We start from the raw sequence: 15,867 nt of genomic DNA, 5'->3' as shown, positions 1-15,867 counted from the left end.
GTACTCTTCAAGAATACTTCTTGAAGTGTTTTATAATGAACATTATAATCATTCAAAAAAAAAAAAAAAAAAAAAAACAACCCGAAAATCAAAGCTGAGATGATTTATCTAAGGTTTAACAGCAGAGCCAGCAGTGGAACCTCAGTCTCCTAGGCTCAATTGTAAAATACTCCCACTCAAGCAGCTGCAGGATACTAAAATTCTTCAGCAGGCAACTCATTTTGTTTCTGAAAATGAATGGCCCAATATAACATTGTGTTCGTATATACACTTTCTTCTGTATGGGACTTTTGTTTCTGAGAGCACTGAGAGCTGGTCTGTCAGTCTGGTTATTTGTACATGTTCAGCCACCTTTATGTGTTCTAAGAAACAGTTGCAAACTGAAGCAAAGGCTAATCTCTAATATAACAAAGCTCTTTTATATAGATTTGATTAGTAGTTTTTCAATGGCTTAGTTTTTCAAAAGCATATTTCAGGCTCCATTTTCAGGTAGTCTGAGAAGACTGCAGGCAGAACTTACTAAAATTTTCACTAAAGAAAGGCAGAACAATTTCCCATCCACTTGACATTTCTTTTTCATTTCATGTGTTACATTTCTATTACAGCCACACTGACATATTCCACAAGGTTAGAACTAGTTTGCCACCCACCTCATCACAGACCCACACTCTACCTTGTTAGGTTGATTGACATCATAATTTGTCAGAGATCCCAGAAGGTGCTGTAATCCAGGAACATTATCATCATTGATGGCATGAATAATAGCTTTCATCACAAAAGAATCTTCCTCATCCTTGTAATTAAAGACAAAGAAGAAAAACTGTTAGCTTCAAGAAAAACAACCCCTCTCAAACTCAGCAGTTGCCAAGACACTGTAAAATTTTAAAAAGTGAAATTCTGAAGTCTTCTGATGAAAGTAATCCTTTGTGAAGCTTATAGATAAAATGTTTGAATGTTGTTTGAAAGTCACACCAAAAAGCTCTGCACCTTTTTTAGTTCAATAATACTTAATATATAAACTCATTATTCACTAAGATTCCAGACGCAGAACTAATTAAGGCAGAACTAATTACACTCATCTATCCATCCAAAGGGAAATGGTCAGCAGCCTACTATGCCTCTTGATTGCACAAACTTATAGGGCTGGATAGGATCTACTCAAGGGTGCTGATGGAGCTGGTTGAAGTGCTAAACAAGCCACTCTGAAAAATTTACCAGCAATCTTGGCTATCTGGGGAGCTCCCAATTGACTAGGTACTAGCAAATGCAATGCCCATCTGCAGATAGTGCAGAAAGGAAGATCAGAGGAATTACAGGCCTGTCGTTTTGACCTTGGTGCCAGGCAAGATCATTGAGCAGATCACCATCAAATGGCACATACAGGACAATCAGGTGATCAGACCTTGTCAGAATTGACTTATAGTTCTGCCTGACTAACCTGGTCTTCTACAACAACATTACCCACTTAGTGGATGAAGGAAAGGCTGTGGATACTGTTTACTTGGATTTCAGGAAGGCATTCAATTCTGCTTCCCAAAACTTCCTCCTAGAGAAACTCGCTCCTCATGACTTGGGAGGATGTACTGTTCACTGGGTAAAAAACTAGTTGGATGGCTGAGTCCAAAGGGTCTTTGTGAATGGAGTTAAATCTGGTTGGTAACTGTTCACAGGTGGTATTCTCTAGGGCTAAGTATTTATGTCAGTTTTTATATCTTTATCAATAATATTGATGAGGGTATTGAGTGTGCTTTCAGCATTACACCACGTTGGGAAGGAGTGTTATCTGCTTGAGGGTTATCCTTCTGCAGAGGGATTTGGATAGACTATATGTACAGTCTGTATTCAACTGCGTGGCATTTAACAATGCAAGATGCTGGGGTGCTGCACTTACATCATAACAACCACATGCAGTGGTATACATTTCAGGAAAAGTGGTTGGAAAACTTCCTAATAGAGAAGGGGATGCTGATCAGTAAGTAGCCAGTTGAACATGCAGGTGCAGTGTCCCCAGGTGGCCAAGAATGCCAATGGTGTGCTGGCCTACATCAGAAATAGGATGGCCAATGGAAAAGTGATTGTCCCTCTATATTTGGTTAGACTGCACCTTGAATACTGTCTTCAGTTTTGGGCCCGTTAATACAAAAAGAATATTTACTTGTCTAAGCATGGGAAAAGAGCAACAAACATAAAGAAAGGACTATGAAACATGACACACGAGGGGTGGCTGAAGGAACTGGGGCTATGTAGTCTGGAGAAAAGGAGGTTGAGGAAAGACCTCATTACTCTCTACTACAACCTGACAGGAGATTGCAGCGAAGACAGTGTCAACTCTTTTCTAAGGTGACATGTGGCAATGGCCCTAAGTTGTGCCCTCCCTCCTTTCAAGAAGTGGTTTAGATTGGAAATCAGGAAGAATTTCTTCAGAAAAAAATGGTGGTCAGGTATTGGTCAGTTATTGCCCAGGGAGGCGGTAGAACCACCATACCTGGAGGTATTTAAGAAATGTGTATATGTGACATGGTTTAGTGGCACACTTTTCAGTGTTAGGTACATCACTGGACTTAAGGATCTTAAAGGTCTTTTCTAACATGTTCAAGACATTAAAAAAAAAGATGTACACAAATACAAAAAACAGAATAAAGTTTTTTTAAAGTGTTATCCAGGGATATGCTGTAGAAGAGGTACTTTGGATCTAGCTTTCATACATTCCTATGGACCAGGTAGGAATCTACAAAATAAATAATGAGCCTAGGTATGTTTGCGGACATAACTATATTTTTCTCCTATGCACTAAAATTCATTGAGCCAAATATCTGAACCTCTTACTTCCTTCATACTGTGATTTCTGACTTTTTAAAAATCTAACATTAGAATGTGCAGAAGATGATCTCTTCTGCTGCAATACAGGTATGGAACGCTGATGGAGTGTTAAAAGACATAATGACAGCTGATAAGCTGGGGTGGGGGAAGTGGGTTAAGTGGAAAAAGAGAATAAGCAGCATGGAAGCAAAAAGATAGGAGAAAACGGAGACAAAAATATGTGGGGTTATAGAGGAGGGACACAAGAACAAAATAGGCTTCGTGAAATTTTTGAATGTGACTCCCATCTTCAAGAAGGGCCGTAAGGAAGATCCGGGGAACTATAAGCCTGTCAGCCTGACCTCAGTACCAGGGAAGGTTATGGAGATTGGATGGTTATGGAGCTCATCTTGGATGAGATTGCACAGCATGTACGCAGTGTCCAGAATATCAGGCCCAGCCAGCACGGGTTTGTGAAAGGCAGGTTGTGCTTGACCAACCTCATCTCCTTCTATGACTGGGTGACTAGTCTGATAGATGAGGGAAGGGCTGTTGATGTAGTATTCCTAGACTTCAGCAAAGCCTTTGACACGGTCCCTCACAGGCTTCTTCTGGGGAAACTGGCTGCCCGTGGTCTGAACAGATATACACTTCTTTGGGTAAGGAACTGGCTAGAGGGCCGTGCCCAGCGGGTTGTGGCGAATGGAGTGAAGTCCAGATGGCGACCCGTTTCAAGTGGTGTCCCCCAGGGGTTGGTACTGGGGCCCATCTTGTTTAATATCTTTACTGATGACCTAGATGAGGGCATTGAGTGCACCCTCAGTAAGTTTGCAGATGACACCAAGTTGGGAGGTGGTGTTGATCTGCCTGAGGGTAGGGCGGCCCTTCAGAGGGATTTAGACAGGCTGAACCACTGAGCTGAGGTGAATGGGATGAGGTTCAACAAGGCCAAGTGCCGGGTCCTGCACTTTGGGCACAACAACCCTATGCAGCGTTATAGGCTTGGGGGTGAGTGGCTGGATGAGTGTGAAGAAGAGAAGGACCTGGGGGTGTTGGTTGATGCTCGGCTGAACATGAGCCAACAGTGTGCCAAGAGGGCCAACGGCATCCTGGCCTGCATTAGAAACAGTGTGGCCAGCAGGAGCAGGGAGGTGATCATACCCCTCTACTCAGCACTGGTGAGGCTGCACCTCGAGTACTGTGTTCAGTTTTGGGCTCCTCACTACAGGAAAGATGTTGAGGTCCTGGAGTGTATCCAGAGAAGGGCAACAAAACTGGTGAGGGGTCTGGAGCACAAGTCTTATGAGGAGCGGCTGAGGGAGCTGGGATTGTTCAGTCTGGAGAAGAGGAGGCTCAGGGGAGACCTCATTGCACTGTACAACCTCCTGAAGGGAGGTTGTGGTGAAGAGGGATTTGGCCTCTTCTCCCAGGCAGGGAGACAGGGCAATGGCCGCAAGTTGTATCAGAGGAGGTTTAGGTTGGACATAAGGAAGAACTTTTTTTTCTCAGAGAGTGGTCAGGCACTGGAATGGCTGCCCAGGGAGGTGGTGGAGTTGCCGTCCCTGCCAGTGTTCAAGAGGTGTCTGGATGACGTGCTGCGTGATATGGTTTAGTACTAGTGGTGGCAATGGTGATGAGGAGACGGTTGGACTGGATGATCTTACAGGTCGTTTCCAACCTTGTGATTCTATGATTCTATGATTCTATGAAGTATGATCCTATTAATGCTCAGGAAAAATGAATTTACCCAGCTCTAAACATATTATTGCTGATCACATGGGATTTCTGAATAGGGAGAGTAAGATAAATAAGATGCTCCTGGATTTATGAGAAAGTGTTAATTTCAAAGCATACAGTTGCTACTACTTAAAATCCAGTAGATATATACAACCCGAAAAACTGAATACTGCCAACTCTAAAATTTTGTCCTTAAGTAACTGCGTAGTATCCTTAGTTTGATATTGCTGTCCAGCATTTATCATATTATGGATGCTCAGTAATTCTGAATGTTCTGTTAAAAATACCGACAGTATTATTTTATGCTACACTGTGCCATGAAAAAAAATCAGATGCAACTTTTCCACATTATAATTGCTACAGTACTAAAATTCCCCCTGAGTAAAACTGAAAAAACTGAGACAAATGAATTTCAAGCACAAGCTGATCAGTCTCAGTAACTTGTGGGATAAAGAATGTCGTAGTATCGCTAATGAGTGGTAAAGCTCAACAATAACTTGAGCCAGACGTAAACACCCACAGCGCCCAGCCCTTACATGTAACCAGACTTGGCTGCACAGGAAAACTGTCGTGTTGTGCAGGTATAAAAGGTGGTAAGCACCGCCAATAAAAGTCCTTTGTTCTGCACCAGCGAAGGACGCAGCATCTCTTTCGCCACACCTGCAAGGGAGCTCGGTGACCTCTTGCAACAGTAACTGGTAAATGGAATTTCAAAGTTGGTGTCACACACAAGATCAGACTGTGGATAATTGCCCTTTGTAGATTTAAAATCTATTTCTTCCTACGTCTGAGGATTTATTAATCCTGCACATTTTGTCCAATATTTGCCTTAGAATCATTTCAGAAAACATTATTCCAGATGTATAAAGGCATCCTAATCATATAAGTATACACTTACCAGAGTATCATCACTCCTAGCAACACTCATATTACTTCTGGACAAGAAGGATCTTGATAATCTTTGGCACAAGGATATCAAGCGTACTGATTGCTTTTTAAAAATAAGAAGAGAAAAGCTAAATTAAAACAAGAATCCAAACAGTACTTGCGATAGAATGCTATATGCCTTTTAAAGGAAGACTGCCTACTAATAACACAAGCAAGTTTTATTCCAACCTCTCTCCCATCTCTTTTCGAAGCTGCATTTGAATCTTCAACTGTAATACAGATAGGCTATTTATTTACACTAGTAGAACTGTATAATATTTTTGGATTGGTACTATTTCTAAAAGCCATTCAGATACAGAGCAAAACATAGAAAGTATTTAAATGCGTAGATTTTAAAGCACACACAGAAAATCTAACTGGGCATAAATTAATTGACAACATTCCCTTAAGCTGTTATTGTAATATATATTTATATATGTATATATATATACATGTGTATATACATATATGCAGTAACATAGACTTATAATTTAATATTAAGGAAGAAAATTAGTATTTAAGTTTAATAAACACCATAGATATTTTCCAAGCAGAGACACTGCACTGTGGCAAAATAAACAAACAAATAAATAAATAAAAATTACAAGTATATCTGGATAGCTTTTGTTTCTGCTCAGTGGCTTAGCAAAATTATTGTACTTCTGGACTCTATTGAAATCAGTAAAACTCTTTTTCTAATATTACAGACTTCTGTTGTGTCATGTTTCACTCTCCTCGTATAAATAGTAGTCAGTCCTTGCTTACTATCAGTTTGAACTCCCTAGTGTGCAGAAGGAAAGAATTGTCATTAAGTGTTCCCTGCATTGACCAACAACTTCAGCTAATACCCTGCCTCATTTCTGAGAAGATTAAATGATGTTTTCCTGTAAACAGACTGACAGTGTCAGAGCAAAAGCCCTTTGCAAAAGAGACTAGCTTTTACTTCCTATTCTGCTTCGTGTTGGCATAACTTGGTGGAACAGTAATTCTGTGAGGCCTGCTTAAAAACGGTTTGATTTACCTGTATTACTGCCACAAAAACATGAACCTACATCTGGGAGTGCCTTTCCTCTATAAATATGAGCAAGATAGGTGATAACAAACAACTAGACACGTAAACACTCCACACACATGAGCACTTCTGTGCAGATCATTAGCAAGGAAGTCTTCTCACTATACTCAATCTCCTACTTTATTCCAAATGACAAAGGAAAAGCATGTTTTTCTGGAGCAGGTAGCACTATTGTATTTATATGTTACCAGCACTGAGATGATTTATTGAATGACTTACTTTCCATTTTCGCCGTGCTGCAAACTTCTTGAATTTCTCCATATTCACTGCAGATGCTTTCCTACTTAGTGCTTGCTGAGTGTCTTTAGGCTGTGAGCAAAAGTAAAATGTAGCTATGAAATATCCCACAGTTACAACCAGAATTTTCATAAAACATCTTCCTTTATGTAAAACTTCCAATTACTTTATTATATTATGATGTTTTTATAGTGTAAGCATGTATTTGAATACCCACAATCTAGTGAGGCATGCAGGTGGAATTCCCTATGAATACAGTCTAAACAAAATCCAGGTCTAAGAATATTTAATGAAATACTAAGTTGGGTTTTTTGTTTCTTTTTTTAAACAATAAATCAAAAAGCCAAAGAATGTTGATTTATCATTCTAAAGATAAGCTTCATTATTATGTATCACTGTGATGGAAGAACTGTGTATTATTTCCTACACAAAACATGTCTTCTAGGAAAATTTCCTGTCTGAATTTAGTCAACCTTTGTTCTGATCTCAGAGCCAGTAGCTAGATACTGCTGGAACAAAATAATAATCATATCCTACCTACCTATGCAGTAAGTTCAGCCTTTGATATTTCTCACAGGCTAATGTCAAGCACCAGTCACCAGTGAAACATACGTAGTTTTGCAAAGCATGATGCTTGTTTAAAGTTATTTTTATTGGGAAGTACGGGTAAAGGTAATGATGAGAAGAAGGAAGAGAGGATATGAGCAGTGGAGAAGGCAGAAGGAGAATATTTGGAAGGTTAAGATTATGAAGGAACACTGCAAGGTACAAAATATAATAACTCCTGTTGCAGGAATGGAAAATGTGTACGTGAAACACAAATGTAGTGCTTGCTATACTGGTTTCAAAATCACTTCAATATGACCCCAGATGTCTATTTCACACCTGTACTAGTTAAGATTAACTCAAAAAAGTCAGCAGAACAGAGAATACTGCTACTTTTTCCAGTCAAAACTGCAGTTTGGCATATTGCTGTGGAAGTATATCTGCCCAAGGGTGCTAAACGTGAACTGGTTCCCTGGAAAGTGGAAAGAGGCCACAGCGCAATCTCAAGGCTTGGGAAATCATTGCTGCTAAAGACATTTACTATTCATAATTAGAATTTGATAGGGTATTGAAAAAAATCCATGACATGCATTAGTGCACACTTTAAGAAGAGTGACAGGTCCACTTTTTCCCTTTCAGCCTAGAAACACTACAAAAGCTTATCCTTAAACAACCACTGGAAGACTGAAGGAAGTTAAGGACTGCCCCACATCAACTGCCTTCAGTCTAAAGGGGGAAAAAAGACAGAAGAGAGAGGACTCATCTATGCCTGATCTGAATAAGGAGATTAGAAGACAACAAAGGGACTGGGTTGAGATAATGCATCTTTGTCAGTACAGTGCTCTCTGAACTCTCGCTTCTCTGGATGAACATGAATTTTATCTTAACAATAAACTGCCCTTCTTGCATAAATTGCATATGTAAATGAAGTCCACAGTTCACACACACTAGTATTCATACAGAAAGCCTTCAAAAGCAGTAAGATATATTTAACAATTAGACCAATTGTCAATTTGAAAGCTTTGCTGAAGAACTTAACATGTGAAAGTGGAATAAGAAATCAAGAACGATTAAAAAACAGAACAGAGAATGAACTGCATGCTCACCTTGATCCAAGGATGCAGCAAACTATCTTGAATAGTCATTCTCTTCCTATAATAGGAGAAAAGAGAATTGTTTCAAGTAGTAAAAAATAGAAAATACTATATAGTAAAAAAATTAACATTGTAAAATATTCTGTAATTTGAAATATTAGAGACTTTTCAGAGTGCAACAATGCATATGCAAGAGGAACAACTCACTTTGGATCCTTGACTAGAAGTCTTCGTATAAAATCTTTAGCTAGGGCACTGGTATTACTGAAGAATTCTTCTTCAAATTCATAATTCACAGCAGACACGTTTGCTAATGTTTCCTGCTTGGTTTCTCCAAGAAATGGCGATGCACCACTTAGACTGCAGAAATACAGAACCCTCCTCACATTACATGTTGAAACACAGCTGTTTAACTCTCTCAGCTCAAACAACAGCAGAAAGTGAGCATTTTTTTCTTGCTTTAAGACTGGAAATACTATTTTCAGGAAGGTTTGATTTAACAGGGCAAAAAAATTCTCTGCAATTTTAGAGAGTATTACCTACAGATTTGAAGATAGCTTCCCACGCAATCTCACGGCCCACTAATGACCATTCTAATCAATAATTATAATACTGCTTTTGTGATTATTCAACTTGAAACATCTTCTGCAATCAAAATTAGTTGATTTGCATAGGCATCACCAAAATCCCAGAGAACAGATTAAAAATCTAGCAATTCTAAGAACTGCCCATAGATTTTTGTACTTACAGGATGTAAGTTATGACACCAATGCTCCTGGAATAAAAAAAGGGAGAGTGGAGGGAAATGGAGAAAGAGAAGGAAAAACATAAGTTTAGAACACATAAATAACCATAACATTTATTTCAAATAAGATCTAGTAACTCACCACATATCTGCTTCAAGTCCAAGAGGCTCATAATTTACTATTTCAGGAGCTAAAGGAAAAAATAAATAAATCAGAATATAGCCCATGAGGAAATCTATTTCAACCTATATAAGGCAGAGATAATAAACGAAGACGCTGACAGACTAAATACCTTTAACATATATATTCCTACTATAAAAGTAGGAATGAGTGCTACAAACTGCTTAGTTAAATTTCAAAATATCATAAATTACCAAAAGTAATGCCTTCTATTTATTTAAGTGGAAACTACAACAGATACAAGGAGTGCAATAATACAGTTTGAGAGATCAAATTCTCAGCTAGAAAACACTACTTTTCAACACATTCACAATGATTTGCTATGCATTTTCACCAGAAATGGACAAAATGCATGCCACATTCATAAAAATCTGCACCAGAAGAGGTGACTCACTGTCACTGCTGTCACAGCTGAAGTAGTCCCGTCCCTCACTGTGCTCACATCCACTATTAAAGTTCCATAAACATTCAGCAAGTCAATGAATGGCAGTGGGTGCAATGTTTTCCACAGAGGAGTTATACACCTCTGCTTCATACACGCTTCCATGTCACACACAGTTTCATTAGAATGCCTCTCTGCTGCCACCTCTTACATGGCAACAAAATGTAATGGAATATTGTCAGGAATATTAAACTTCCATTGCCATACCCCCAGCATGTGTCTCTGATGAAAGGGATCAATATAATAATACAAGAGGCATTACTTTTGGAGCAGCCACCATGTAAACTCTATCTCAGTCAAGCCAAGCTAAACCACATTTATCGTTTCACAGACTGGGAAGGAAGAGTTTTAACAACATCAAGTTTCTCACCAACAAACTCTGGTGTTCCGAAAATATTTTTGAATTCATTTCCAAAATCAATTTTGTGTGCTAAACCGAAGTCAATAATCTTGATTCGAGGCTTTGGTACATTTTTGTCCAACAACATTATGTTTTCAGGCTTGGAAAGGTAGGAAAAGAGAGAAAAAGGAGATTACATATTGGTACAAAATGTCTGATACATTCCAGTGCTATTCAGTGTTGAGCACTTCCTGTATATTCAGCAGAGAAATCCTGCTTTTTCCTATCACAATTTAACATGATAAAATCAGCAAATCAGAGTTTCATGCTGATGACAAACAGCTGATTACTGCAGGCACAAAATTCTACTCCTTATGGATACAACAGTTGCAGTTCTCATTTGGAAAGATCCTGGTGAAACACGTTCTCTTCAGTAAAGATCACAACCCCTGTTTATGATCACTGCAGTTCTGCTAGAAGCTTCTAAAAGACAAAAACTATTAAGGAATATTTGATCAATATTACCCCCTGAAAGAGTTTTTTTTTTTTTCACAGAAAGTGAGGAAACAACAAATCAGGGAAGTATATCTCTCTGCTTTTGGTTCTCTGAGAGAAACTTTAGGAGTGGTCCAGCTCCCAGACTTTAAGGCTTGAAATCCTTTCATAGATGAATAGCAGGTTCTTGTATTTAGCAATTACTTTTTAAAATACAGCAAAAGATTCTTTACAACACAGAATCACAGAATGGCTTAGGTTGGAGGAGACCTTAAAGATCATCTACATCCAACCTTCTGACATAAGCAAGCTTGCTACCCACCAGATCAGGCTGCCCAGGGTCCCATCCAGCTTGGCCATAAATGCCTCCAGGGATGGGGCAGCCACTGCTTCTCTTGGAACCTTACCACCCTGTGAGTAAAAGATTTCATCCTAACATCTAACCTAAATTTCCCCTCTTTTAGTTTAAACCCATTCCCCCTTGTCCTATCACTATTTGACTTCATCTGCCAGTTTCCTCAGAACCTGTGCATGGATCTCATTGGGTCCCACGGACTTCTGCACCTTCAGGTTCTTAGATGGTCTTGAATCTGATCCTTACTTACAGGAGGCAGATCTTACTTCTTCCAGTTCTTACCTTTGCTTTCTGCAGCTGGGATGGTGTGGCTTAGAGCCCTTGCCAGTGAAGACTCAGGCAAAGAAGTCACTGAGCACGTTAGTTTTATCTATATCCTTCATGATCACATCTCCAGTTCCCTTCCAGAGAAGGTTTACACCTTCCCTGGCCTTCCTTTCATTACTGACATACCTGTAGAATTTCTTCTTGCTCCCTTTAATGTCGCTGGCTAGATTTAAGTCTGGGTTTTAGCTTTCCTAACCTGGCTGCTCAGAGAACTCCTCTGTAGTCCTCCCAGGTAACCTGCTCTTCTTCCACTCCCTACAGACTTTCTTTTTGAGCTTAAGTAAGTCCAGGAGCAACTTGCTGATTCATGGAAGTCTCCTGGCATTTTTGCCTGTCTTCCTTTTTCCTTGGACTGCATCAGGCTTAGAGAAGATGGTCCATGAGTACTGACCAGCTTTCTTGGGTCCCTCTTCCCTCCAGGGCTTTATCCCATGCCACCCTGCCAAGTTGTTCCCTGAAGAGTTTCAAGTCTGCTCTCCTGAAGTCCAGAGTGGCAAGTTTGCTACACAACCTCTTTCATACTCCAAGGACTCCAAGGCTGCCCTTGAGCTCCACATTACTCACCAGCCCCTCTTTGTTGGTGAGGACAAGGTCCAGAACAGCACATTTTCTTGTGGATTGCTGTACCACTTGGAAGAGGAAGCTACTATCAACACATTCCAGGAACCTCTTCAACTTCTGGTGCCCTGCTGTGTTGTCCCTCCAACAGATATCAGGGGGACTGAAGTTCACCATGAGGACCATGTTTTGCTAATGTGAAGTTGCTCCTATCTGTTTATAGAGAGCCTCATCCACTCAGTCTTCCTGATCCGGCAGCCTGTAGCAGGCTCCCACTATGATGTCTCTCTTCCCTGTCTCTCCTTTAATCCTAACCCATAAGCTCTCTGTCAGCTCCTCATCTGTCCCCAGGTGGAGCTACCTGGACTCCAGCTGGTGATGTAGTGGGCAACACCTCTTCCCCTTTTCCCCTGCCTGCCTTTCCTAAAGAGTTTATGCCACTTATACCATCCATTCTATCATGTCTCAGTGATGCCAATGACATCATAGCCGTGTAGGCACGCACATGCGTGCAACTCTTCTTGCTTGTTCCCCATGCTCCATGCATTAGTGTACAAGCATTTGAATTGGGCTCCCATTGAGGCTAATTTACCAACTGGAACTCCTTTATCTTTCACCTTAGGTGCAGTCTTACTGGCTGATGATCCAATTGCAGGTCCGTAACACCCATTATCATCATCAACCTCAAAGTGGGATGGTTCGAAGATTCCCTTTCTCAGAAACTCTGGGTTAAACCTTCCAGATTAAATTGGAAAGCTTGTTGCCAAAGATGGTCTTCTGCTCTGAGAGATGAACCCACCCTCCTATAGAAGACCAGATTTCTCAAAACTAGTTCCATGACATAAACAGCTGAAGCCCCGTTAATGACACCACCAGCCCTGTTCATGACACTAGACTTCAATGGATGTTGCTCACAGCCGTGGGCATTCTTATATGCTCAACATACCTTTAGATCAAAGTGGGCAATTTGAAGAGAATGGAGATACTGAACACCATTAAGTATTTGCTTGAGAAATTCTGTGGCTTCCTCCTCTGTAAGAGACTCTTTTTCAGCTAAGAAGTCGAAGAGCTCTCCACCTGCAACACTGGGAAAACAGGATTAGAGTTATTGCCAAGCTTGTTTTAAGCTACAAGCTCCTTTAGCACAGTTATTATCAGACCAACCTCAGAAAGCATCCAAAAGCTTATAAATTGTCAGCATCAAAGTAGAAGATGGAAAACACTTAATTCAGTATCTGAAATAATAATTACCCCCAACTTCCCTGAAAAGGAAAGATTACAATAGAAAAAGTTCTGTTTTTTTTAACAAAAAAAGGTTGGAACAACTAAACATACATACATTTACAGGAAGCTGTATCCAAATTCAAGTAAACTAAAACCCACATACTCAAATCATACTGAATATTAGAAAATAAAGCTTGTCTTTGCTCATACACCCATATGACATCAGGTTCTGTTCGGTTGTATTTTATTGGAAAATACAAAATTCAAAACTTTCTTTATAATAATTATTAGTATTGTTTTTTTTCATTGTTCTTTTAAAAAATGAATTAAAGAACACAACTTCTCCAAAGTGTTCAACTCTTGAAAAACATTGTGTACTCCCTGAAATAGTGTTATTGCACTCAGCATGTGTGTTGTATTTCTACTCTGATCTACCACACAACTTCTCTAACAGGGAGAATCTACAACTGCTCTTAAAACAATTTAGTTGGCTTTCTGGGCTGCAAGGGCATTGCTGGCCCATGTCCACCTTGCCACCCACCAGTACCTCCAAGTCTTTTCATCAGAGCTGTGGTCTATCTTTTCATTCTCCAACTTGTAGTGACAGTGGACATTGCAATGATCCAGTTGTGAGATCTTGTACTTGAATTTGTTGAACCTCATGAGGCTCTCCTGGGCCCACTGCTTGAACGCCTTTAGGTCTTTTTTGATGGCATTCAGTTTCGCAGGTGTGTGACTGCACCACACAGCTTGCTGTCATTTGCAAACTTGCTGAGCATGCACTCAATCTCACTGCCAGTGTCATTCATGATGAAGATACTTAAAAGAGTTGGCCCCAGTATTGACCCCTGAGGGACACCGCTCATCACTGATCTCCATTCAGGCATGAACCAATGATCACTATTTGCTGGTTATGATCTTGCAATTTGTTCCTTGTCCAATGAACAGTCCATTCATCAAATCCTTGTCTTCCATTTTGGAGAAAAGGATGTTGTGCAATGTGTGTGTCAAGGGCCTTACTGAAGTTCAGACAGACAACATCAGTGGATCTTCCCTTGTCCACTGACACATTTTCAGCTTCAGAGAAGGTCACCAAGTTGGTCAGGCAGACCTGCTCTTGGGGAAGCCATGCTGGTTGTCTTGCATCATCTTCTAATTTTCCATGTGCCTTAGCACAGCTTCCAGGAGCAGGAGCATCTGCTGCATGATCTTCCCTGGCACAGAACTAAGGCTAACAGGTCAGTAGTTCCCTTGGTCATTCTTTCTATCCTTCTTTAAAATGGGTGCGATATTACCTTTTTCCAGTTCATCAAAGACTTCACCCATTTGCATGATTTTTCAAATATCATTGGGAGTGGGTTGGTGACTACATCAAATAATTCCCTCAGGACTCCGGGATGCATCTCATAATGATCCATATATTCAGCAATGTTCAGTCTCCTCTGGTGGTCATGAAACTGATCTTCACTTACAGCAGGAGCGGCACTGCTTTCCAAACCCCATCATCTGATTCTATCTGCTCGAAGTGTCTGTAAAGAGCAGCTGCCAATCAACACTGATGTAAAAAAATTGTTAACTACCTCAGCCTTCTCCTTGTACGCTCTTACCAGTCTGCCTGTATAGCTCACTAGGTGGGGAGTATATACCCTCCTAAGCTTTCCTTTTCCACTTAATGTACCTGTAAAAGACTTTTTTATTCTTTGCAATCCTTGCCAAGTCCAGTTCTAATCTGGCTTTAGCCTTCTTCCCAACTACATACCTACACAATGTAGCAGCATCAGGTTACCTGTCCCTATCTTCACTGCATTTTCTTCTTCCTCTCCAGTTTAACTAGTAGGTCCTGGTTCAGCCACACTGATCTCCTTTCCTACCTTCCTACACTTGGAGATGGAGAGCTCTTCTGCAAGAATGAACGCTGCCTTAAAGATCTGCTAGTTCTGCTCTGCTCCCTCATCCTTGAGGACAGATCCCCAGGGGAGTTTTGTTGACTTCACTCCTTGAGGAGCTGGAATTTGCCTTTCCTAAAATTTAGCATCTTGATTTTACTTTTTATCTGTCCTATATCCCTCAGATGTGTGAACTTCACCATTGCATGAAGTGAACAAGAAACAAGATTCACAACTTTTCTTAAAAAATAATCAAGCTTTCTTCAGTTTAAGAACACCTACAGAAGTAACTTGCCACTCTACAACTGTTTTTTCCTGTTTATAAAAACTGCACTATTACACAGAAAGGTGTTAGAGACAGCAAAGAATCATCATCATCAACATTATCCCTTGTATTTTGTACAATACTGATAATTTAAAAAATATATGTATATATATCAGAAAGCACAACCTAATACAGTATTTATAGTGTCTTTCTGTAGGGAAAAAATAATCTGTGCATGACTTAAAGTTCTAATTATGAAAAATAATGGGATTAACATATAACATTAGTTAAACAGTCCAGGCAAGTTTCTGGAAATACATTTGACTTACTTTATCGTATCTACTTTTCAAGAGACTTAATCTGCATTATTGTAATACAAATTACATGAAAAGTGTATTTTAATGAGTTCTTGGAGCCTTCACTGAGCTGCCCAGAAGACAATAACAGTATTGTTTTGGGTATTATTTGGGGTGTTGTAGTATTTTCTTCATGAAAGTAATTATTAAAACAAGTGCAAAATGAAATGCCAGAATTACATTACTTCAAGGAAGAGAGATAATTTCAGTAACTTTTTTGTTTGTTTGTTTTAGAAACATTAAAATGAAATTGCTGCAGATTAAATACAGTTGATTATGTT

The 15,867-nt window shown here is 39.8% G+C and overlaps 1 protein-coding gene across 2 annotated transcripts in view; it reads right to left on the bottom strand.

Annotated features, from left to right (window-relative positions):
• The window catches only part of DAPK1 (death associated protein kinase 1), an 89,516-nt gene that overhangs the window by 28,380 nt on the left and 45,269 nt on the right, over positions 1-15,867 (bottom strand). For both annotated transcript variants that reach the window (XM_042826791.1, XM_042826790.1), the window contains exons 4-12: positions 12,802-12,940; positions 10,151-10,280; positions 9,300-9,348; positions 9,161-9,187; positions 8,620-8,772; positions 8,425-8,470; positions 6,755-6,844; positions 5,435-5,527; positions 674-793 (exon numbers count right to left, since the gene is read on the bottom strand). In XM_042826791.1, coding sequence (XP_042682725.1) covers positions 674-793; positions 5,435-5,527; positions 6,755-6,844; positions 8,425-8,470; positions 8,620-8,772; positions 9,161-9,187; positions 9,300-9,348; positions 10,151-10,280; positions 12,802-12,940 — 847 coding nt within the window. The remainder of the gene's footprint in view (positions 1-673; positions 794-5,434; positions 5,528-6,754; positions 6,845-8,424; positions 8,471-8,619; positions 8,773-9,160; positions 9,188-9,299; positions 9,349-10,150; positions 10,281-12,801; positions 12,941-15,867) is intronic.

This window comes from Centrocercus urophasianus, unplaced genomic scaffold (assembly GCF_019232065.1).
Source record: "Centrocercus urophasianus isolate 14NV4802_14NV808 unplaced genomic scaffold, USGS_Curo_1.0 seq_27, whole genome shotgun sequence".
NCBI lineage: Eukaryota > Metazoa > Chordata > Aves > Galliformes > Phasianidae > Centrocercus > Centrocercus urophasianus.
The sequence above is the reverse complement of the archived record's forward strand: the minus strand, read 5'-3'. Positions and strand labels throughout refer to the sequence as shown.